Here is a 24,623-nt window from a genome sequence, read left to right on the forward strand (position 1 = left end):
AGGTTTAGAGGAATATGAGCCAAACGCAGGCAGGTGGGACGGGCATCAATGGGGTGCTTTGGTTGGCTTGGGCAAGTTGGGCCCAGGAGCCTGTATAGCTCTCTCTATAACCAATAGGGTTGTCATGGTAGGGTATTTTAATTTTCCCAATTTAGGCTGGGACTGCCATAATCTCAATGGTTTAGACAGGAGGAATTTGTCAAATGTGTTCAGGAAAGTTTCCTTGGGCAATATGTAGATGGACCTACAAGGGAGAGTGCAAAGAGAGAAGGCAAATTTTGATGTACTCTTAGGAAATTGGGATGGGCAAGTATACGGACGTACCTTTTGGGACCAGAGACTACGATTCTATTAGCATTAAAATAGCTTTGGATGAAGATAGGGTGGACCCACTAGCTAAAATTTTAAATTGGGACAAGCTCAACTTTGAAAGTATTAGATAGGAACTGTTCAATTAATTGGAGTAGGTTAGATGCGGCAAATCCGGAGAGTGGGGTGCTTTTAAAAGTGCGATGACAAGGATTCAGGGCATTCATGTTCCTGTAAGACAAAGGGAAAGGCAGGTGAGAGTAAGGAAGCCTGAATGGCAAGAGAAAGCAGGCTCTGGTCAGAAGAACGAGGCATCGGACAGGTATAGACAGCTGTGATCAAGTGTATCCCTGAAGGAATTTTGGGAACAGAGAAGGAAATCAGGAGGGCAAAAAGGGGGCAGGGATCAAATCTGGCAGATAATGTTAAGGGGAATCCAAAGAGATTTTATGTTCAGTAAGGGAACGAAGGGTAACTAGAGAGAATAGCCTCAGATGCCAAAGCGGTCATTTCTATGTGGAGCCGCAGGGGGTGGGTGAGGTCCTCAATGAGCATTTCTCCAGTTTTTACCGTGATGAAAGACTGGAGATCCTGGGACAGTTAATGAGGATGTCTTGAAGACAGTCTATATTTTAATTGTAGAGATGCTGGACGTCCTGATGCATAAGAAGTTAGATAAATCTCCCAAGCCTGCTCAGATATATCCAAGGACAATTTGGTACGCTAGAGAAGAAATGGTAGGAACACTGGTTCAAACATATGCATCATCATTAGGCACGGGTGAGGCGCCAGAAGAGTGGAGGGTGGATAATGTTGTATCTCTATTCAAGGAGTGCAAGGAAAACCCAGGGAATTACAGATCAGTGGGCCTAACATCTGTGGTAGGCAAGTTACTGGAGAGGATTCGGAGGGATTAGATATATATGCATTTGGATAGACAGGGGGGTGATTAGGGATAGTCAGCATGGTTTTGTACATGCGAGATAGTGCCTTATGAATCTGATTGAGTTTTTTGAAGAAGTATCCAAAAAGATTGATGAAGGCAAAGCAACTGATGTTGTCTATATGGATTTCAGCAAGGCATTTGATAATGTTCTGCACGGTAGGCTGCTCAAGAAGGTTAGATTGCATGGGGTCCAGGGAGAACTAGCTGACTGGATAGCGAATTGGCCTCATGGACGGAAGCAGAGGGCGATGGATGGTTGTTTTACAGACTGGAGGCCTGTGACTAGTTAGTGCCTCAGGGAATGGTGCTGGGCCCATGGCTGTTTATGGTTTATATCAACAATTAGGATGAGAATGTAGAAGGCATGATTAGTACATGACACTAAAGTAGATAGCGAAGATGGTTATCAAATGGTACAACAGGATCTTGATCAGTTGGGCAGGTGGGCAGAGAAATGGTTAATGGAGTCTAATATGGATAAGGGCGAGGTGTTGCATTTTGGGAAGTCAAGCCAGAGCAGGACCTACACAGTGAATGGCAGGGTCTGGTGTGTGTTGTAGAGCAGAGGGGCCTAGGTGTGCAGGCACATCGTTTCCTAAAAATGGCATCACAGGTAGATAGGATAGTCAAGAAAGCTTCTGGTACATTGGCCTTCATCAGTCAGAGTATGGAGTAGGGAAGTTGGGGAGGTATGTTAACAGTTTTACAAGACATTGGTGAGGCCGCATTTGGAATATTGTAGCCAATTTTGGTCACCCAGCTGCATGAAGGATATTGTTAAGCTGGAAAGAGTACAGAGAGGATTTACAAGGATGTTGCCAGGCCTTAAGAGCATGACATAGAGGAAGAGTTTAAGAAGGAACTGCAGATGCTGGAAAATCGAAGGTAAGAGGTTGGGCAAGCTAGGACTTTATTCCTTGGAGCACAGGAAGCTGAGGGATGATCTTACAGAGGTACAACAACATTTGAAATGATTGGTGCTTTTCCATGCTGAACCACACTTGAAAGAAGCACTACTGACATACATTGGCTGCAGTACGCACCATCTACAAAATGCACTGGAGTTATTTGCCGAAGCTACTCCAACAGTGCCTCCCAAAAAATCTCTTCACCAAGGACAAGACCAACCAATTGGGTAAACCACCAATAGCAGTGTTCCATCAAAATGAACACCATTCCATAAATTGGACATATACTGCCAATCTTGTCTAAAGTCTAGACTTTCTGCCTAACTGCACCATTCACTCCAAGAAATACAAGAGATCAAGGAGATTGCTCACCACCCCATTTCAAGGGCAATTAAAGATGGGCAATAAATCCTGACCATCTCAGCACTGTTTTGACTCCAAAAATGAATAAATAAAATAATAAAATCATTGACAATGCCTTAGCTTCTTTGGACCCTTGAGGTTCTGCAAGCTCTCATTTCACTTGGGAAGCCTGGCACTAAATTAATTAGATAACCGTCCAATGAATTGGACAATGTGCACAATGCATTTAAACAACTTCAACAGGTGAATGTTAACTAAACAACCATCTATCACTCTCACAACAAGGTTGAATTACAGTCAAATGTCAAGGTTAAAAGCATGTTAAAAGGAAAATATTGCCAAACAAGAAACAGGGTCAAGAACTCTAACAATGAATGTTGAGAGTACATGAATTTAAAATATTTATTATCAAATGTATTACCTGGAAAGGCAGTCAATCTGGAACTTGTTGAAGTGCAGCAACTTCTTCTCATAAATTCATAAATGCGGTTAATGGCAGTCAGCTCTGATAAACAAGAATAATGTTAAAGAATGTCAGCCACATGCAAACAAGAAAATCAGACACAAAGACAACACCTTGCCCTGTCCAACGTCTTTGCGGGCAGGCTACATGATCCCCACTGATACACTCTCTTTAATATCTTCTGGAGGCAGCCAGCAGATTTGAAACAAAAATTAGGCCAATTCCAGAGTGAGAATGCTTGTTCCCATTTACCAAAGGCATTTAAAAAACAAGTTCCAGGCAATATCAGTGAGGTATCTTGCCTCTGCACATCCCAGCCCCGTGTTACACATGACAAGAGCACATTTCTAACTTCTGACCAAGATGAGCGCTTACATAACATAGTCTTCCTTAGAGACGCCACAATTTGTTTGATGCACCGATTGTGCTCAGAGGCTTTTAAACCTAGTATAAATCTACAGATAGTCCTACAAATCTACAGATAGGGTCTGAAGAAGGGTCTCGACGCGAAACGTAATCCATTCCTTCTCTCCAGAGATGCTGCCTGTCTCGCTGAGTTACTCCACCTTTGTGTCTATCTTCGGTTAAAACCAGCATCTGCAGCGCCTTCTTACATAAATCTACAAATCCTCTCTCGAACTTTTTACATGGCTCCCATTTCTCTGTTGAAATGAGGATAATAGAAAAGCATGTGCAGTGCAAGAGTGAAACTTAATCTTGGCTTGGCAGACGGTGAAAAATTTAAATTTGTTTGGTGAAGCAGCAAAGGGCGAAAAGCATTGGTGGGAGCTATTTATGAGCCACAAAATACGTTGAGATATTGAACAATGCATAAATTGGGAGAATAGGGGCCGTGTTAAAGGGACGATTATAGATGTAAATGGATAGTAATACAGTTGAGGACAAATTCATGGTATTCTAGATCAATGTTGAGCCTCTTTTTCTCATATGATATTAGACATAACATAGCCTTTTCTTGTTTTCGAGCTTATGGGGATTTATGGCTTCAAGAATGCAATAACAAAATCACCTAAAAATAACAGGATTGATAAGATGTACAGATTTAGAAAAGGAAAATCACATTTAATCTATAGTTCTCTGAGGATGTGACTGCTAGAAAATACATGGTGCAATCACTGGTAGAGCCACATTTTGATTTTCAGAAAGTTTTTGATAAAGTCCCAAACAAGAATTTGGTCAATAAAGTTAGAGGACAGGGAATTAAGGATACTTCACTGACATTGGTTGAGAATTGGTTATCAGAAAGAATGCACAGCATGGGAATGAGCATGTCTTTCTCAGATTGATAGACAGTGAGTAGTGGGGACCATGTTAGGACCACAGCTATTCATGATCTATATCTAAAATTTAGGTCAATTGGACAAAATATAATAGTTCCGGGTTTGCTGATGATAAAAAAAACTAGTTGGGATTATGAGTAGGATGTAAAACTTCAATACAATACAATACAATACAATACAATACCTTTTATTATCATTTGAACCTCACATGAGGTTCAAACGAAATTTGGTTTCTGCAGCCATACAAAAAAAGAACCAAGACACACACCAACACAATTCAATTCACATAAACATCCATCACAGTGCGTCCTCCTCACTGTGATGGAAGGCAAAACTTAAACATATCTCTCCCCTGCACTCCCCTCTCCCCCCCATGTCAGAGTCAAAGACAGAGTCAAAGCCCCCGGCGGGCGATGTTAAATGTCCCGCAGCCATTAAAGCCACGCCGGGTGATGCAAGGCCACGCACCGGGTCTTGGTGTTGGAGCCCCGGCAGGCTCTTGGTGTTGGAGCCCCGGAGGGCGCTCACAAAGTCCCGCGGCCATTCCAAGCCGCGCGGGGTGGTGATGTAAGGTCCCGCTCCAGGTAAACTTCAACCCCGCAACTCGGGCGGGAGAAGTCGCCGTTTCGGAAGCCCCGAAAAGCGGTCTCCCACCAGGGACCCGCAGGCTCCCGGTATTACTGTCCACAGACCTGCGGTAGGAGCTTCCGAACCTCCGGGTGTCGGGTCACAGCAGCGCTCCACCACAGCTACACCCGCTCCGGACTCGGCCAGCTCCGTGATGGTGAGTAAATCCGCAGCTCCGCGACTGGAGCCCCAGGTCATTCCTGTTGGAGGCCGCTCCACGTTGCAGCCCCAACGACAGCGGAGACCCGACAAAAAAAAGGTCGGGTCTCCCGTGCAGGGGAAAGACCTTAAAGTTCCCCCACACACATACCCCGACCAAAAAAAACAATAAAAACTACATAGAACAAGACAGAAAACAATAAAAAGACAGACGGACTGCAGAGGCCGCTGCTGACAAGAGTCACGCCGCCCACTTACGGGACATGGACAAACTAAGTGATAACACGGCGCCTGTATATACTGTGGAAATATGTGTGGTTATCAACTGTGGTGCTTTTCTCATCATCTATTGTTTCATTGCCAGAACTAGAAAATTCATTTAATTTACAAATTTCGATCTCATATTAGTAAGATCCACCATTATATTGCAGAGTTCAGAGTTTCGAGATGCAGCATGGATACAGGCCACTCGACCCACTGAGACCACGTTCCTTGCGCACTCGGGGCAATTTTCGAAGGCCAATTAACTTACAAACATGCACACATTGGGTTGTGGGACGAAACCAGAGCACCCAGAGGAAATCCACATGGTCACAAGCAAATCCACATGGCCACACAACATGCAAACTCCAAAAAGACAGCACCCTAGATTAGAATTGAATCCAGATCTCTGGCACTGTGAGGCAACAGTTGTGTCATGGTACCGTCTGACATTGTATAGTGACTCCATGTCCAAAATTTTTAATTCATTGCTAACACCCGCAGTTTTGGTGTTAATGAAAACTAGGCCTTAAATCCATAGACCTGTAACACTGACCCTTTTCCGCTCCATAGATCCAACCCAACTTTGATTGTTATCAGCATATCTGTGTTGGTTTTCTAAATTTAAACTATTCATATAGAAACAAATAAACTGATTTTTAAAATTCAAAATGTGCGAAGTCCTAGGCTAAAGATTTATTTTTCTGTGTTGTTCAGACAATTTTAAGTGTAGCTTTATATGCTCTCCAATCAAATCAGATAAAACTATACTGAAGCCAAACTCAAATACAATAGGTAGTAACGTTAAAATCTCCACGATCAGTGGTGCTCTAGATCTGCGGGCGGGGGGGGGGGGGGGGGGGGGGGGGAGTAAAATGCAGGTTTTTCATTGGTTGTCAGGGAGGGATTTCCTCGTACGACAAGCTCATGACGTAGGGGAAATCTCAGTCTGTCATCCCGTTTGTGTTTTTTTTCAAAACGTTTCTGGTTATTGGATCGCTGGATTTGAAAGTCAGGCTCAACTTCAACGCCTTTAAAATCACGGAATCAAGTTCAGGACATTTATTTAGGACGTTTATTTAACATCATATCTAGATTTTGGTGTAATTTCATTTTAATCTGATGATGCGAAATAAGTTATTTTGGCCCCGATATCTGTGTACTGTGGAAGTTTTGAGTTTTGAGTCAGATATTTAGTATGAAAATATTGATCATGGATAGACAATTACACAAAAATACAGATAATTTAGATGTTCTTATGTCATGATTGTGCAAAAAATAATGATTTTGATTATCTTGAGTGGATGTTTGAGGATTTTGAACACGTCTGTGTAAACAGCCCTTGCCCTCGATCACAGCTTTTGTGTTAAGTTAATGGAAAAACAATAGGGAACAAGATGCTAATTTCTGTATATGGAAATTACGATAACTTTTTTAATACTGAAGATATGAAAGTGAATTAGGTATCAAATTAAAGTTTTTTTGATAATTTATCTGATGGGATAAATTACAGGCTTGATTTTTAACACCTCAAAATTTTGTGACATCCCTACAATAGGTAGAGTAAAGGGAAAGATACAGAGTTGAGAAAGATTCAAGTTTATTATACATTTTGAAATTTCCAGGTTGCAGGTTTAGCTGGCAAGGACAGCGTTTATTTCCCATCTGTAAATACCCTTGAAAAAGAAGTGGTGAGATGCCCTATTGAATCACTGCAGTCCTTCTAGAGAAGGCTGTTGAGAAGAAAATCTAAGGGCTTAAAACCAGTAATGATGAAAGAACGTCACTGTGTGTAAATTGGAAGGAAAGTTGAAGGTGGTGGTGGTATTCCCATGTGCTTGCGGTGGGATCACAAGTTTGGGAGGTGCAGATAGCAGTAATGCATTTTGTAGAGAGTAAACGCTGCAGCCGCTGGTGGTGGAGGGAAACAATGTTTAGGGTGATGAATGAGGTACAGGAGTATATGAGGTACATCATCATTACACTGAAACGGAACTGATGGATCAAGTTATAAACACCACTCACCAGCAAACTCTTCATCTTGACACTGTTCATCTGAACAATTCCAAACAACTAACAGCACATATCGATCCATTGTCAGATGTGGTAAGAAGTGTCCATCATAAAATAAATACACAAACAATTTAAGAATGCTGGTTCTCTCATAGTGGTTTGACCATGTGTCTTCACTATTTTCTTAAGCTTCCCAGGTATATCCTGCACACATAGTTATCTTCAATGTGGATAGGCAATCAAACTGCACGTTTTTTTCTTGCTGCAGAGTTGGAAATGATCTTTCCGCAGGTTCTGATTCCAAGACACTAGCTCGGGCCAGATCCCAGCCCTTGCACAAGTGTGATAGCAACCACACTGGATAAATGTTTGCAGGGGTGAAAACAATTGGTGGGGGAAAGACACAAGGGCCAGTTGCTGTGGGTTGGTTGACAGTGGTTGGGGGCATTCACTGTTGTTAGTGCTTGGGGTGATGAAAGAGGACAGTTGGAAGGTGAGGGATGATGAGAAGAGGGTTGACTCGCTAAAGGAGAGGGGTCGGGATGAAGGGCGACTTGCTGGATTGGAGTTGGGGAAGGGGGGGGGGGGACTCTTCAGATTAGGCAGTTGAAGGGGTCCGGGAGGCGGCCCGTTGTTCTCTCCGGTTGGGGCCGGGCAGGCGGGAGGCGGGAGTGGGGTGGAGGGTGGAGGGTGACCCGCTGCTCCCGTCGGCTGGGGATCGGGGGGTAAAACGAGCCGAACCCGTCCTTCCCGCCGCGCGTTTCCCCCCCTTCAGGCGCCACCGCTAACCGGTCCGGCTGGAAAACAACCTGCTCGCACCCAACCTGCCGCTATCCACCGAAACCGCGGTTCATTTCAAGCAGAGATCAAGGGGGAACATTATCCTGGAGACCAGTTACATCCCTCAGGGTCGCTTTCCCAACTCTGGGATTTATTAAGTGAGTTAAAATTGGAGGAAGACTGACTTCCGGCGCGGGTTTCTTCTCCGGAAATGTTGGAAAGTTGCACAAGGAATGGACTTCCGCCGTCATGTCGAGTTTCACCAAAACTGCACAGGTGAGGAATGGGGATGGGAGAGAGGAGAGGGGAGAGAGGGGAGAGGGGAGAGGGGAGAGGGGAGAGGAGAGAGGGGAGAGGGGAGAGGGGAGAGAGAGGGGAGAGGAGAGAGGGGAGAGGAGAGAGGGGAGAGAGAGGGGAGAGGGGAGAGGGGAGAGTGGAGAGAGAGTGGAAAGAGGAGAGAGGGAAAATGCGAGTATGAGTTGTCAAAGCTATGAGGAGAGGTTTAAGTAGCAGTCTGAGTTGCAAGAGGGTTGAGGAGTCTGCAACTGGATCCTCCACTCCTCATCAACAGACCTCAATCTGAAGAAGGGTCTCGACCCGAAACGTCACCCATTCCTTCTCTCCAGAGATGCTGCCGGTGCCGCTGTGTTACTCCAGCATTTTGTGTCTTATCTCTTGTAGAAAGGAATGGGTGACGTTTCAGGTCGAGAATCTCTCTCCTTCTACCAGAGATGCTGCCTGTATCGTTGAGTAACTCCAGCACTTTGTGTCTACAATCTATACGAATTGAATTGAATACATTTAATTAGCCAAATATGTATACATACAAGGAATTTGCCTTGGTGCTTTGCTCGCAAGTAACAACACGATATACAATAGACAATTAAAAATAAAACATTATTATTTAAACATGTGAAGAATGAAATAAAATACCAGAGAAAAAGGTGGCTACAGACTTTTGGCTGATGAGTAGAGCTACTGCTCTTGGAAAAAAATGTGTTTTTATGTCTAGCTGTGGCGGCTTTTACAGTCCGAAGTTGCCTTCCAGAGGGAAGTGCTTCAAGACAAGCGGAGCTGTCAGAGTTCTGCTGTAAACCAGGGCTTGTCGTTGTTGGACCAGATACGTACGGTTCCTGGTGGGAATGCAACTGTCCTCACAAAAGCTGACATTAGACAATAGGTGCACGAGTAGGCTCTTCGAGGCAGCTCCACCATTCAATATGTTCATGGCTGATCATCCACAATCAGTACCCCGTTCCTGCCTTCTCCCCATATCCCTTGACTCCATTACCTTTAAGAGCTCTATCTAACTCGTATGAAAGCATCCAGAGAACTGGCCTCCACTGCCCTCTGAGGCAGAGAATTCCACAGACTCACAACTCTCTGTGTGAAAAAGTATTTCCTCATCTCTGTTCTAAATGGCTTACCCCTTATTCTTATACTGCGGCCCCTGGTTCTGGACTCCAACAACATCGGGAACATGTTTCCTGCCTCTGACGTGTCCAAACCATTAATAATCTTATATGTTTCAATAAGATTCCCTCTCATCCTTCTCCAATTTCAGGTAGTGCTGAGCCACCAGGAGACCGGGTTGGTTAATGCGGACTGTGCGGAGGTGTTGGCTACCTCCTGTGGAAGTGATTCAAAGAGTTTGTGGCCAGCATGAGAGGGGTCAGAGATGATCTTACCCGCTCGCTTCCTGGCCCTTGCAGTGTACAGTTCATCAATGGAGGGAAGGTTGCAGCCAATAACCTTCTTAGCTGATCGGACGATTCTCTGCAGCCTCCAGATATTGTGCTTGGTGGCTGAGCCAAACCAGACCATGATGGAGATGGTGAGGACAGACTGTACGATGGCCGTATAGAATTGGACCATCATTGCCTGTGGCAGATTGTGCTTCCTCAGCTGCCGCAGGTAGTACATCCTCTGTTGTGCCTTTTTGATTGTGGAGTCGATGTATGTCATTTAAGATCCATGGAGATGATGGTTCCCAGGAACTTAAAAGACTCCACAGATGTGACTGTGGTGTTGCTGATGGTGAGTGAGGTGAGGGGAGGGGGAGCTCTCCTAAAGTCTACAATCAATTCCACTGTCTTAAGAGCATTGAGCTCCAGGTGGTTGCGATGGCACCAGGCCGCCAGCTGTGTCACTTCCTGTCTGTAGGCAGATTCTTCCCCATTCTGGATCAGTCCAATCAGGGTTGTGTCATCCGCAAACTTGAGAAGCTGGACAGAGGAATCAATGGAGGTGCAGTCATTGGTATAGAGAGAGTAGGGAAGAGGGGAGAGTACGCTGCCTTGCGGTGCTCCTATGCTGAGCGTTTGCGGGTCCGAGATATGCTTTCCCAGCCTCACATGCTGCTTCCTGTCTGTCAGGAAGCTGGTGATCCCCCGACAGAGGGGTTCAGGCACAGTCAACTGGGAGAGTTTGGAGTGTAGTAGCTCTGGCACAATGGTGTTGAATGCAGAGCTAAAATCAACAAACAAAATCCTCGCATAGGTCCCCTGGCAGTCTAGGTGCTGGAGGATGAAGTGCTGGCCCAGGTTGACTGCGTCATCCCCAGATCTATTGGCCCGATATGCAACTGCAGAGGGTCCAGTAAGGGGTTTGTGATATTTTTCAGCTTGGCCAGCCCAAGCCTTTCAAGGGTCTTCATGGCTACAGAGGTCAGTGCAACAGGCCTGGAGTCATTAAGACCAGTAATTGTTCCCTTTTTGGGTACAGGGACAATAGTAAGTAAGTAATTAAGTTTATTGGTCAAGTATTCACATACAAGGAATTTGCCTTGGTGCTCCAGCCACAAGTAACAACATGACATACAGTGACAGTTACGAATGACTCGGAAAACACTAAAAATTAATAATAATAAAACATTAATGATAAAACACCATTGATCAAGCATGTGAACCAACAAAATACCAGATCAAAGGGAGGCTACTCGTGGATAAAAACTGTTTTTATGTCTGGCTGTGGCAGCTTTGACAGTCTGGAGTCGCCTTCCCAAGGGAAGTGATTCAAAGAGTTTGTGGCCAGGATGAGAGGGCTCAGAGATGATCTTGCCCGCTCGCTTACTGGCCCTTGCAGTGTACAGTTCATCAATGGAGGGAAGGTTGCAGCCAATAATCTTCTCTGCTGATCGGACGATTCGCTGCAGCCTCCAGGTGTCGTGCTTGGTGGCTGAGCCATACCAGACCATGATGGAGAAGGTGAGAACAGATGGCCATGTAGAATTGGACCATCATTGCCTGTGGCAGATTGTGCTTCCTCAGCTGCCGCAGGAAGTACATCCTCCGTTGTACCTTTTTGACTGTGGAGTCAGTGGAAGCCCCCCACTTAAGGTCCCTGGAGATGATGGTTCCCATGAAATTAAAATACTCCACAGATGTGACTGTGGTGTTGTTGATGGTGAGTGGGGTGAGGGGAGGGGGAGCTCTCCTAAAGTCTACAATCAATTCCACTGTCTTAAGAGCATTGAGGTCCAGGTTGTTGGGATGGCACCAGGACGCCAGCTGTGACACTTCCTGTCTGTAGGCAGATTCCTCCCCATCCTGGCTCAGTCCAATCAGGGTTGTGTCGTCCGCAAACTTGAGAAGCTTGACAGAGGTGTCTGTGGAGGTGCAGTCGTTGGTGTAGAGAGAGGAGAGGAGAGTAGTGGAGACTTTGAAGCAGGCAGGGACAGTACAGGTTTGCAGGGACTGGTTGAAAATGTCTGTGTAGACCGGTGCCAGTTGTTCGGCACAGAGCTTGAGAGTAGAGGGGGAAACATTGTCCGGTCCTGGAGATTTCCGGCTTTTCTGCCTTCTGAACAGCCTCTCCATCTCGTCAATTTTTATTGTTGATGATGGAGAAGTGATGTTGTGCAGCACGGAGGGGATGGGTAATTGGGTGTGCAGTGGTGATTGGAGAGGGGTGGGTGGGAAAGGGTCCAGTCTTTTCAGACTGGAATCTTGCTTTAAGTAGATGTGAAGGGGTGATTGGGGAAGAGTGGGTGTAGAAAGGTCCAGTCTTTGCAGACACTGGTCAAGCTGTTAGTGGGTGTGAAGTGTTGGTTGGGGGTGATTTAGTCAAGCATGACTTCCCCTTCGTAAATCCATGCTGACTCGGACCGATCCTGCTACTGCTATCCATTGATGTCACAGTGTCTGTATATTCATCGAGGCTTGTGGTTGCTTCCCTGAACATATTCCAATCAGTTCAGTCAAAGCAGGACTGTAGGTTTTCAATGCCCTCGCTTGTCCACTTTTTCATTGTTCTGACATCAGGTTTAGCAGATTTGAGTTTCTGCCTGTCGGTCGGAATAAGGTGAACTAAACAATGATCCGAGAGACCCAGAGCCGCCCGGAGAACAGAGCGATATGCATTCCTGATTATAGTATAACAATGATCAAGTGTTCTCCCCCCTCTGGTGGGGCAGGTAATGTGATGTCTGTATTTTGGAAGCTCTCGGCTGAGGTTAGCCTCGTTAAAATCCCCCAAAACAATGACCATGGAGTCCGGGAAGTCACTCTCTACTCTCATTACCTGGTCAACGAGTTGCGTTTGCGCCTCACGTACGCAGGTTTGGGGGCGGGATGTAAACTCCAGCGAGAATAAAATAGGTAAATAAAAGGCTTTGCAATTTATAAAAAAGATTCCAGATTAGGAGAACAGAAGTTAGACAGTACCGTGATGTCGTTGCACCTGCCCTGGTTAGTATAGACGCATATTCCATCGCCTCTTGATTTCCCCGCTGCCTCCGCTTTGTGTAGTTGAAAGCCAGCCAGTTGCAGCGCATTGTCCAGTGTCGACTCACACAACCAGGTCTCGGTGAAGCACAGGGCAGCGGCTCAAGAGAAGTCCTTGTTTGTTTGGCACAGGAGTTGCAGTTCGTCCACCTTGTTGTTGAGAGAATGTAGATTTACAAGGAAAATACTCGGAGGCGGTGTGTTTAATCCTCGTCGGGTGAGTGCTGCAGAGTCCTCCTCCGTCTCAAGACCTTGAACACAGCACAGCCGACGAGTATGTCCGAATAATCCAGCGAGTTAGAGAAATCCGGAACAATGTTTGGAGGTACCAAATATCTGATGTTAATGAGTACCTCTCTCATGAGAGTGATCTTTGTTGGATTTCCACAGACGACACAAACGAACAAACGCATATAAAACAGCACGGAGTAGTACACCGTGGCAGTCATCGTCGGCACCATCACATAATTGGCAGCAACACTTCCACCTCGATAACCATCAGCACAGGAGCACTACAAGGCTGTCTGCTCAACCTTCTGCTCTACTCATGACTCAGTTCCAACTCCATCTTCAAATTTGCTGACGACACCTTAATTGATGGACGAATTACAGAAGCAGGAGGGACTGACCAAATGGTGCCAGAGCAACATTGCTCTCAATGTCAGTAAAACCAAGGAACTGATTGTTGCCTTTGGAAGAGGAAGGTTGATGATCTGCAAACCTGTCATCAGCCATGATCTTGTTGAAAAGTGGAGAGACTCTGTGGGTTAAGTGGCATTAAAAAACGGTGCAAGGCCCACAATCAGGTAGATTGGGAGATAGGGAATATATCCTTAGTATATAAGGTTCGTTCAAGAGTCTGGTAACTGCAGAAAGAAAGTTGTTCATGAATCTGGTGGCAGATGCTTTCAAGCTTTTGTTTCCTCTGCCTGACTGGAGAGGGGAGAAGAGAGAATGATCCAGGTGTGTTCATCTTTGATTTGGTTGGTCGTTTTCCCTCAGCGGTGAGCAATGTAGATATCTTTGCCTAATACTTTAAATGTATGTACTCTGCTTCCTGCTCCCCCAGCCAGTAAATTAAATTATTATTAATTCTATCCCAGTCTGCCATGATTTTGAAAAGTCTAGTTATTTTTTTCCATAACCCAAGAGAAACAACTACAGTTTCTCCAGTACGTCAAAAGACCCAACTTGCTAAAGCCTGGGATTGTCCAATAAATGTTTACACCTTCTCGAAAGACATTTCCTGGTACCCAAAATTAATGCCATACTCCCACTGAGGCTCACCCTGGTTTTCATATACTGTCTGCAGGGCAGCACAGTGGTGTGACGGTAGAGCCTTACAGCGCCAGAGACCCGGGTTCAATCCTGACTACAGATGCTGTCTGTACGGAGTTAGTTCATTCTTCCGGTGACCATGTGCATTTACTCCGGGTGCTCCGGCTTCCTCCCACACTCCAAAAACATACAGGTTTGTAGGTTAATTGGCTTTGGTAAAATTGTAAATTGTCCCTAATGTAGGATAGTTTTCGTGAACGGGATGATTCAGTAGCCCGAAAAACATGTTATCGCATTGTATCTCTAACGTCTATAAGTCCATGATGTAAAATAGAATTCTGACACTATACTCTGAAGTTCATTAGTTTTGTATTCTCTCCTCAAAAGATACTCTCTTTCTTTCAGCAATGGGCTTCTTTTTCGAGGATTTGGTATTTGATTGATGCCAAGATGCAACCACCTGGAAAGATTGCAACAACGTGCTCTGTCAGACTGCAGGGGAAACATAAACCGATCTACCATGCTTTGAGTAAGTATCCAGAATCTGCTTTCTCTCTCGAATGTAAAGCTTCACCCACAACCTAAGATTCAGGCAGATGCTGAAGTGAAGAGGCAGCACTCTAAAGGGCCTGTCCCACTTGGCCGTCATTTACGCGACAGGCTGGTAGTGACTGACGCGCGACGGTCGTGCGCTTCATCGTGCGTCCGCACAGCCGTCTGGAGCGCGTGACGTCATTTGAAGATAGACACAAAATGCTGGAGTAACTTAGCGGGACCGGCAGCATCTCTGGAGAGAAGGAAATGGATGATGTTTCGGGTCGAGACTCTTCTTCAGTCTGAAGAAGGGTCTCGACCCGAAACATCACCCATTGCTTCTCTCCAGAGATGCTGCCGGTCCCGCTGAGTTACTCCACCATTTTGTGTCTATCTCCAATCGTCTTGGCCCTGCTCTGGGAGTAGAAGTGGGGGCGGATCCGGATCCGCAACGGCCGTGAGCCCCAAGCCGACCTCTTGCCTGCATCTGCTGCTGTTGGAGGTGAGACGTTGTGTCGCCCAAGGGTGTCCCACTTAGCCGTCATTTACGCGACAGGCCGGTGGCGCGCGAAGATTTCGTCCAGAACGAAATCCTGAAGCGCTGCGCGATACCGCGCGCAACTCCACGTCACTCCATGCGCCCGTCCCGTGCTACCCACGCACTACCAGGTCGCGTAAATGGCACGCAAATTACGGCCAAGTGGGACAGGCCCTTGATTCGCCCATACAGGTGAGAGCAGGCATCTGCACTATGGTGTCTATTATTTCTTGGAATAACTATTGCCTCTGTTAGTTGAATGATTGGTAAGCTTTTCCAGAGAAAGACTGATGTTTACCTCTGAATGAGGTTGAATTGGAAACTGCTTTTTAGAATTTTGAATCCCATAAATAAGGCTTCTGTTTTTGAGTACCTGATCCTAACGTTGCTTGCAATACATTAAAGGCTATAATTTCAAAGAAATCTGTTTGGATTGAAGCACTCAGATAATCAAATTCTTGTAAAGAATCCAATGTCATGGTAAAAGCCCTGTCCCACGGTACGAGTTCATTCCAAGAGTTCTCCCGAGTTTGCCCGATTCGAACTTGGAGATTTACGGTAATGGCCACTCGTCGGTACTCGGGGCTCTCTTTGACATTTGTCATCATGTTGAAAAATCTTCACAAGTCTTCACGAGTACCTGCCGTTAGTGCTAAGAGATGTCCCCGAGCCCCAACGTACCCGATACGTTCATTCTCCGTGCTTACAACGAGTTTGATTTTTTTTAAACTCAGGAGAGCTCTTGGAATGAACTCGTACCGTGGGACAGGGGGCTATTACTGCTCTGCCCAAGAATGCAATAAATTATAGAGTTGTGAATGCTGTCCAATCCATCACACAGACATGCATATCAACTCTGTCTACACTTGCTGTGGCCTTAGGAAGGCAGCCAGCATAATCTACAAAACACGTAATACCAGATTTACGAACTCTGCGATCTGCACCACTGTGCCGCCCTAATGTTCCCACAATGGCCACCGGTCCATTCTCTGTAACCTTCCAAGCCCCTTCCTGGACTCATGGTGGTTCACTGTGATGACAACATAAGTTTGGTTCAATCTCTCCAGCCTGAGTGGTCATAGACTAAGTTTTCCCAGATGTCTGTGGCAATGATGAATTTCTTGAGACTTTGACTACATTCAAGAGTCAAGATGTTTAAGTGTCATACGTGCCAACAAGGAAACCGAAATTCTTCCTTGTACCAGCATGGCACGCTTGTATGAGAGACAAGGTATAATAAGCAAAAACATTAGTAAGTTGATAACCACCATGCTAGTGCGAAAAACCCAAAGTCCTCAGAACACTTAAAGAAATTCATAGTTGAGGCTGGTGTTGTGTGGTGTTCAAGAGCCAGATTGTGTTGGGAAGAAGCTAATCTTGAACGTGGTGGTCACAGTTTTTAAGCTCTCTAACCTCCTGCCAGAGGTCAGTACTTCTGAAGGATTGGGCGGTGTTCACCACTCTCTGTAACCTCCTTAGGTCCTGGCTGTTTGAGTTGCTGAACCAGGCCACAATGCAACCAGTCCATATGTTCTCTATCGGTGCAAGTTCGAGAGAGTATTCGTCAACATTCTGACTCTTGTCAATCTTATAAGGAAGTAGATGCATTGATGGGCTTTGCCTATGATTGCATCAACCTGGATCCAGGACAGATCTTTAGAGATAAGCACGCCCCGGAACATGAAATTATTGACCCTCTCCACCACTAACTATCGATGAAGATAGGTTTGTAGATTCTCAGCTTTCACCATATAAAATCAACAATCAGCTCCTTGATCTTGCTGACATTGGGAGCAAGAATGCTCTTCTGGCACCATTCAATCTGATTTTCAATTTCTATACTGTGATTCAGCATTACCCAGCATTCATCTAACAACGATAGTATCATCGGCAAGTTTAAAGATGGCTGGTGAGGAAGTTGAGGATCCAGTTGCATAGGGTTGAGCAGAGACCCAGTTCCCTGAGTTTGATAGGAATTTTGGAATTGATGATGGTGTTGAACACCAATCTGTAGTTGATGTACAATAGCCTGACGTATGTGCCTTGTTGACCAAGTGGTTTAATGCAGAGTGGAGAGCCTGCGAGATCACATCCCCTGTTATCTATCATGGTGGTAGGGAAATCGTAATGGGTCCAAGTCCTTGCTAAGGACTTGATCACTTTACCTCTGTACCTTGGGGAGTTTTTTAATGACTGCTGAGCATCAAAGACCTTGCACTGTACGTAATCTGCGGAGACTGCATGAAGCGGTGGTCTGTGTTGTCCAGAGCATCACTATTGATACGCATTTTAAAAGCTCTGCAGCTGGTGTAATAGTTAAATATTGCCACTAGATGGTGACATGATCACAGTTGGGAAGGTTAGTGCATTGTCAATGTCCTGGATCACTTTGTTAACCTACTCTTTACAGTTCTTGTGTTCAGTATTGTTAATATATAAACGATAGAACAGTACAGCTTCAGTCCATAATGTCTGTGCTGAGCATGATGCCGAGATCACATTTATCTGCCTGTACATAATCCAAATTTCACCTTTCCCTGCATATCATGTGCCTATCCAAAAGTCTCTTAAAGGTCACTATTGTTTTTGCTTCTACTACTATCCATGACAGCATGTTCCAGGCACTTGCCTCCCCTCTGTGTTTAAAATATATAGTTTTTATACTTGCATCACACATCTTTAAATGTTGCCTCTCTCACTTTAAAGCGATACCCTCTAGCAAGGTTCTGGATGTCTATATTATCTATACCTCTGTAAATATACTTCTATCAGGTCTCCCCTCAACCTCTGGCGTTCCAGGGAAAACAATCCAAGTCTGTCCAACCGCTCCTTGTAGCTAATATCCCCTAATCCAGGCATCATACTCCATATCCTTCCTGTAATGGGGCGACCAAAACTGAAAACTTATCTTAACTGAAATATTATGTCAAACTGAACTCTTATGTTTGTGAAACCTTATTTCAAATTTTAATCTATCCTTGGAAGTTATTTTCTCCCATCTGGCTTTTGAGCATCCTGGAATAAAATGAGCCCATCATTGGCCAGCAATGCATTCAAACAGCTAGACCCTAACGCCTGGAATTTTCTCCCCTTCCATCTCCCTTGCCTCATATGGGTAGCAGTAAAAATGAAAACTTAACTGTTCACCACGAAACCATCAGATTGTCTAAAGCCCACTTCATTCTCTGAAGGCCTTTCAGGGAAGGAAATCTTACTAGTGTTAACCTATATGTAACTCCAGACTGTGAGTGATGTAATTGACCTGACTGTTGTCGAAAATAATCCAGCAATCCCCTCAACTCATGAGCACATAGGGATGGGCAATGTCTGCCCGTGATGCCGTTCTCCTACAATTGAAAATTAAATAACTCTTAGCTCTATCCAGGGCTGTGGAGTCGATACCCGAAACACCCGACTCCGACTCCGACTCCTTGATTTCTTGTGTATCCGACTCAGACTCAGACTTCGACCCCGACCCCAAGGTATAATGTAATTCGTAATCTATATTCATTTATAATATATTTCCCCATAAATGAATGACTACATTTACCTTTTGAATTCAGAAATTATCCGGACATGTTCATTCAGTAGCAGGTGGAGGGAAATCAGCTGGTGATGCCGTTTGTTTACGTTTTGTTTCTCGCTGTTCTGCCACCAGATGGCAGCACCGATGTGATTTCTCATTCTCTCAGTGGAAATAATGTGTGCGGTATGTTTAAAGTGGGAATTTTCCCTATTTACGTAGTCTCTGACCTTTATGTTGAGGTCGGAGTCAGGACTTTTTTTACCAACTCCAGCAGCACCAAAATTGCTCCGACTCCACAGCCCTGCCTCGACAACAAGCGATTTAAAAAAGACACAAATTGCTGAAGTAACAGCAGGTCAGGCAACGTAGAAACATAGAAAAATATGTGAAGTAGGCCTTTCGGCCCTTCGAGCCAGCACTGCCATTAGATATGATCATTGATGATCATCTAAAATCAGTACCCCTGCTTTCTCTCCATATCCCTTGATTCCTTTAGCTCTAAGAGCTAAATCTAACTCCCTCTTGAAAACATCCAGAGAATTGGTCTCCATTGCCTTCTGTGGCAGAGAATTCCACAGATTCACAACTCTCTGGGTAAAAATGTTTCTCCTCATCTCAGTCCTAAATGGCCTACCCCTTATTCTTAAACTGTGACCCTTGATTCTTGGGTCTAGCCTTTTCCTGCATCTAGCCTGTCCAATCCTTCAAGAATTGTATATGTCTCTACTATATAACCATATAACAATTACAGCACGGAAACAGGCCATCTCGACCCTTCTAGTCCGTGCCGAACATGTATTCTCCCCTAGTCCCATATACCTGCGCTCAGACCATAACCCTCCATTCCTTTCCCGTCCATATAACTATCCAATTTATTTTTAAATGATAAAAACGAACCTGCCTCCACCACCTTCACTGGAAGCTCATTCCACACTGCCACCACTCTCTGAGTAAAGAAGTTCCCCCTCATGTCACCCCTAAACTTCTGTCCCTTAATTCTCAAGTCATGTCCCCTTGTTTGAATCTTCCCTGCTCTCAGTGGGAAAAGCTTATCCACGTCAACTCTGTCTATCCCTCTCATCATTTTAAAGACCTCTAGTGTCAGTACTTCCTCATCTTTGAATCTCATAGTTTCCATAGCTACTCTACTTGTTTCCCTTACCTCACATAATCAATATCCTTCTCCTTGGTGAATACCGAAGAAAAGAAATTGTTCAATATCTCCCCCATCTCTTTCGGCTCTGCAGATAGCTGTCCACTCTGACTCTCTAATGGACCAATTTTATCTCTCGTTATCCTTTTGCTATTAATATAGCTGTAGAAACCCTTTGGATTTACTTTCACCTTACTTGCCAAAGCAACCTCATATCTTCTTTTAGCTTTTCTAATTTCTTTCTTAAGATTCTTTTTACATTCTTTATACTCCTCAAGCACCTCATTTACTCCATGCTGCCTATAATTATAAGATCTCCTCTCGTCCTTCTAATCTCTGAAGAATATTGATAGGCAACATTTTGGGTCGGGACTCTTCTTCAGCCTGAAGAAGTAAGGCATAGAGCAATGTGGGGGGTGGTTACTGACCTATTGCTGCAATGTGTATTTGTATTTATTAATACCATATATAAGTTCTGTGGCTGTTTTTAAAATGAGCATTCATAATTCTTAATATCTTGCACTGCACAAAGTCGGAGTGGCTGGCAGACAATGTTGTCGGTGCTGTAGTCTGCTCTTCAATGGTTCAACTTGTGATGTGTGTTTTATTTGTGTTTGCAACCATTACATCAACTAAGAGGTCTCCGAGGAAAATCTTGAGTCCTATAGGAGAAAATAACAAGCTTTTTGGCCTCTTGCTAGGATATGACAAAATTGAAAAATAATTTTCCCAGCACCACAGAAGTTCTCCAGAACTCAAGTGTAAATCGTATTGTAAATCCCAAGGTGAAATAAAAAAGAAAGTCAATTAATTTGTACTGCTGGCTTTAAACATCGAAGAAATACCTGACAGCTAAATTAGACCCTGGAGGTTACATTTTATCATAGATGTTCATTATATATTTTTGCATTGTACACAACTTCAGTAGTTGTAAACTTAATAATGGCCTGCATTTATTTTAATCTAAATAAGAGATGTTTGGTCATAGAATTTGTTTGAAAGCTTATCAGTGGAGTTGCAGCTGTTTTCAATATTTGGGTTAAAAGCCTGAAGAGATAAGATTCAAAGAAATCTTAAGTGCATGGTACAGACAGTCTCCGAAGTAAAACATTACTGTCATAAACTTAATGCAAAGTGTATACTGAGATTATTCATGGCTCATCCAAAATATATTGCTCTACTTCTTGGAAGCCTGTGGCAGGATTTTGCTCTTAAAAACTGTACTGAGACTGACAGTGTTCCTGGTTATAGGAGAGTTAAACTGCTGGCAATTAGCAATTGCTCATAGTCATACTCTGAGATTGGTAAATTGCTGCCCCGGTTGCCCTGCTGCAGAAGCTGATGTACAGTGGTACCTCACCCTAAAATCAGGCATTGAATCATTAAAGTGATATAGAGTGAAACCCGACATGCTTGCCTTTATCGGTCACAGTATAGAGTACAGGAGTTGGTTGATATAATAATAATAATAAATTTTATTTATGGGCGCCTTTCAAGAGTCTCAAGGACACCTTACAAAAATTGAGCATGTAGAGGAAAAACATGTAAGGGGAATGAAATAAATAGTAGAGACATGACTAGTACACAAAGTAAAGACAGAATTCAATACAAAACACAGTATGAGGCAATTAATGCACAGATGAAAAGGGACGGGGACGTGGGGCTAAGGATAGGCAGAGGTGAAGAGATGGGTCTTGAGGCGGGACTGGAAGATGGTGAGGGACACGGAATTGCGGATCAGTTGGGGGAGGGAGTTCCAGAGCCTGGGAGCTGCCCTGGACAAGGCTCTGTCCCCAAAACTGCGGAGGTTGGACTTGTGGATGGAGAGGAGACCGGCTGATGTGGATCTGAGGGACCGTGAGGGTTGGTAGGGGGAGAGGAGGTCAGTGAGATATGGGGGGGCCAGATGGTGGAGGGCTTTGTAGGTGAGGACCAGGATTTTGTAGGTGATCCGGTGGGAGATGGGAAGCTAGTGATATGTCATGTTGCAGTTGTACAAGATGTTGATAAGACTACATTTAGAGTTCTGCATGCAGTTTTTGTCATGCAGCTTTAGGAAGGATGCCATTAAACTGGAACGGGCGTTAAATAGATTTATGTGGATGTTACTGAAAATGAAATGTTTGTTATAAGGATAGGCTGGGTGTTTTTCATCTGCCGTGTAGGAGACTGAGAGGTGACCTTATTGAGATTTATAAAATCAAGAGTGGCATAGATAAGGTGAATAGCCACCATCGTTTTTCCAAGGTAGGGGAGTGTAAAACTAGAGGGCATAGTTTTAAAATCTGAAAGGGACCGACCGAAGGGGCAACTTTTTCAGTTGATGCGACATGGAACGAGCTGCCAGAGGAAGTGGTAGAGGTGGGCACAATCACGACATTCAAGAGACACGACCGGGTACGGACTGGTTGGGAGAGAAACGGGCCACGCACAGGCAAGTGGGACTAGCTCAGTTAGGTGATTAAGCTAGCATGGATAAGTTGCGATGAAGAGCCTGTTTTCATTCCGCATATCTTTATGACTGTAACTTTGAGCATTATTTTTAATATAATGAAATGGTTAAATGTATGCCGGGATGGCAAACGTGTTTAAATCTGATTTGTAGCTTTCGTAGGTCAATTATGGAGCAGGTGTCAAATATTGAGCAACAAACAATACTGGAGGAGCTTGGCAGATCCAACAGCTCTGCTGTGGGAAATGGACAGTGCAGAGACCCTTGGTGATGAAAATGCTGATTTGGGCCGGGGCTCTTCTTCAGACTGATGGGGTGGCGGGGAGATAGCAGGTAGAAAAACATAAGGGGTGGGGGCAAGAGCTGGTAAGTGATAGGTGAATCCAGGTACAGAGAAGTAGATTAACAGATGAGACGGGGGTGTGGGGAGTGTCTGGGGAGAAAAAACTAAAGATAGTTGCAAAGGATGGAGGTGATATGAAGAAAACAAAGAGCTGCAGATGGTGGAATCTGATAAGAAAGGAAGGCGAGGAGTGAAATATAGAACCAGAAGGAGGATGATGTGTGGATGGAACCAGGGAGCCACAGAAAGAGTGGGTGCTGCAGACAGCGGAAAGATGTATAATGGTTTCATTGTATTCATGGGAGGATGCTCCACAAACGTGCTTGACAAATTTGCTGAAATTCTTTGAAGAAGTAAATAGCAGGACAGACCAAGGAGAGTCAGTAGATGTTGTTTACTTAGAGATTTTCTTAAGGGCCTGTCCCACCAGCATGCGACTGCATGCGGTGAGCGCGACCTAACGTGGTCGCTTGAGCCGTACGGCCTCGCGGGGCTGGTCCCACTTCGATCGCCGGAGCCATATGGAGTTGTGCGGGGCTGGTCCGGACATCGCGCAGGGCTCCGAAAAACTGACACTGTCCAAAAATCCCGCGTGGCAACGGCCTGTCGGCCCGCAGCCACATTGAGGCCGTACGCAGCGCCTCGACGGGCGTACGCGGCGTCCCAACACCGTACGCAGTGTCTCGATGCCGTACGCAGCGCCTCGACGGGCGTACGCAGCGTCCCAACGCCGTACGCAGTGTCTCGATGCCGTACGCAGCGTCTTGACGGCGTACGCCTAGCGCGTGGTGTTGAGCGATTACGTCACTGCCCGGCGTGCCGTTGCGTGATGACGTAACCGCCCGATGCCGTGCGATGTCCAAATTCAGTCGGCCCGCCTCCTGCCCAGCTGATTGGTGAGTATGATGTCGGGACCAGCTCCATACGGCTCCGTGGTTGGAAGTGGGACCGGCCCCGCGAGGCCGTACGCCTCAAGCCACCACGTTTGGTCACGCTCGCCGCATGCAGTCGCAGGATTTTTCAGAAAGCCTTTGATAAGGTGCCGCACATTAGGCTGCTTAGGAAGATGAGAGCCCATGGTATCAAAGGGCAGGTACTAGCATGGATAGCAGGTTGACTGGATGGCAGAAGGCAAAGAGTGGCAATAAAGGGGGCTTTTTCTGGTTGGCTGCCAGTGACTAGTAGAGTTCCGCAAAGGTCGGTGCTGGGGCCGTTACTCTTGACGTTGTATATTATGATTTGGACGAGGGAATTGCAGGATTCATGGCTAAGTTTGCAGATGATACGAAAATAGGTGGAGGGGCAGGTAGTATAGAGAGAGCAGGGACTCTGCAGAAAGACTTGGACAGGTTGGGAGAGTGGGTAGAGAAGTGACAGATGGAATATAGTGTAACAAAGTGCGGAGTCAGGCATTTTGGTAGTAAGAATAAAGGCAGAGACTATTTTCCAAATGGGGTGAGAATCCAGAAATATCCAAAGAGATATTTGGTGCAAAGGGACGGGAATGCTGGTGCAGGATTCCCAAAAAGTTAATCTGCAAGTCGAATCGGTAGAAAAGAAAGCAAACTCAATGCTAGCATTTATTTCAAGAGGGCTAGAATACAGAAACAGGGATGTAATGCTGAGGCTCTATAAGGCGCTGGTAAGGCCGTATTTGGAATATTGTGAGCAATTTTGGGCACCATATCTGAGGAAGGATGTGCTGGCTCTGGGGAGGGTCCCGAGGAGGTTTACAAGAATCATCTCAGGAATGAATAGGTTAACCTATGATGAGCGTTTGTCGGTACTGGGCCTGTACTCGCTGGAATGGAATCTTAAAAGAATGAGGGGGACCTCATTGAAACATACAGAATAGAGGAAGGCTTGGGTGGAGTGGATGTGGCGAGGTTGTTTCCATTAGTGGGAGAGTCTAGAATGGCCTCAGAATTAAAGGACATTCTGTTAG

The 24,623-nt window shown here is 45.1% G+C and overlaps 2 protein-coding genes across 4 annotated transcripts in view; one reads left to right on the plus strand and one right to left on the minus strand.

The window, feature by feature from the left end:
* LOC116971907 (MDM2 binding protein) overlaps positions 1-8,324 on the minus strand; it is a 69,944-nt gene extending 61,620 nt beyond the window's left edge. The window contains exons 1-2 of one of the 2 annotated variants that reach the window (XM_033019097.1): positions 7,363-7,970; positions 2,948-3,031 (exon numbers count right to left, since the gene is read on the minus strand). In XM_033019097.1, coding sequence (XP_032874988.1) covers positions 2,948-3,031; positions 7,363-7,432 — 154 coding nt within the window. In that variant the 5' untranslated portion in view covers positions 7,433-7,970. Of the gene's footprint in view, positions 1-2,947; positions 3,032-7,362 lie in introns of both variants that reach the window. The other variant, XM_033019098.1, reaches the window with a different exon arrangement.
* Positions 8,264-24,623, plus strand: part of mrpl13 (mitochondrial ribosomal protein L13) — a 95,246-nt gene continuing 78,886 nt past the window's right edge. For both annotated transcript variants that reach the window (XM_033019099.1, XM_033019101.1), the window contains exons 1-2: positions 8,264-8,406; positions 14,538-14,661. In XM_033019099.1, coding sequence (XP_032874990.1) covers positions 8,380-8,406; positions 14,538-14,661 — 151 coding nt within the window. In that variant the 5' untranslated portion in view covers positions 8,264-8,379. The remainder of the gene's footprint in view (positions 8,407-14,537; positions 14,662-24,623) is intronic.

This window comes from Amblyraja radiata, chromosome 4, assembly GCF_010909765.2.
Source record: "Amblyraja radiata isolate CabotCenter1 chromosome 4, sAmbRad1.1.pri, whole genome shotgun sequence".
NCBI classification, from domain to species: Eukaryota; Metazoa; Chordata; class Chondrichthyes; order Rajiformes; family Rajidae; genus Amblyraja; species Amblyraja radiata.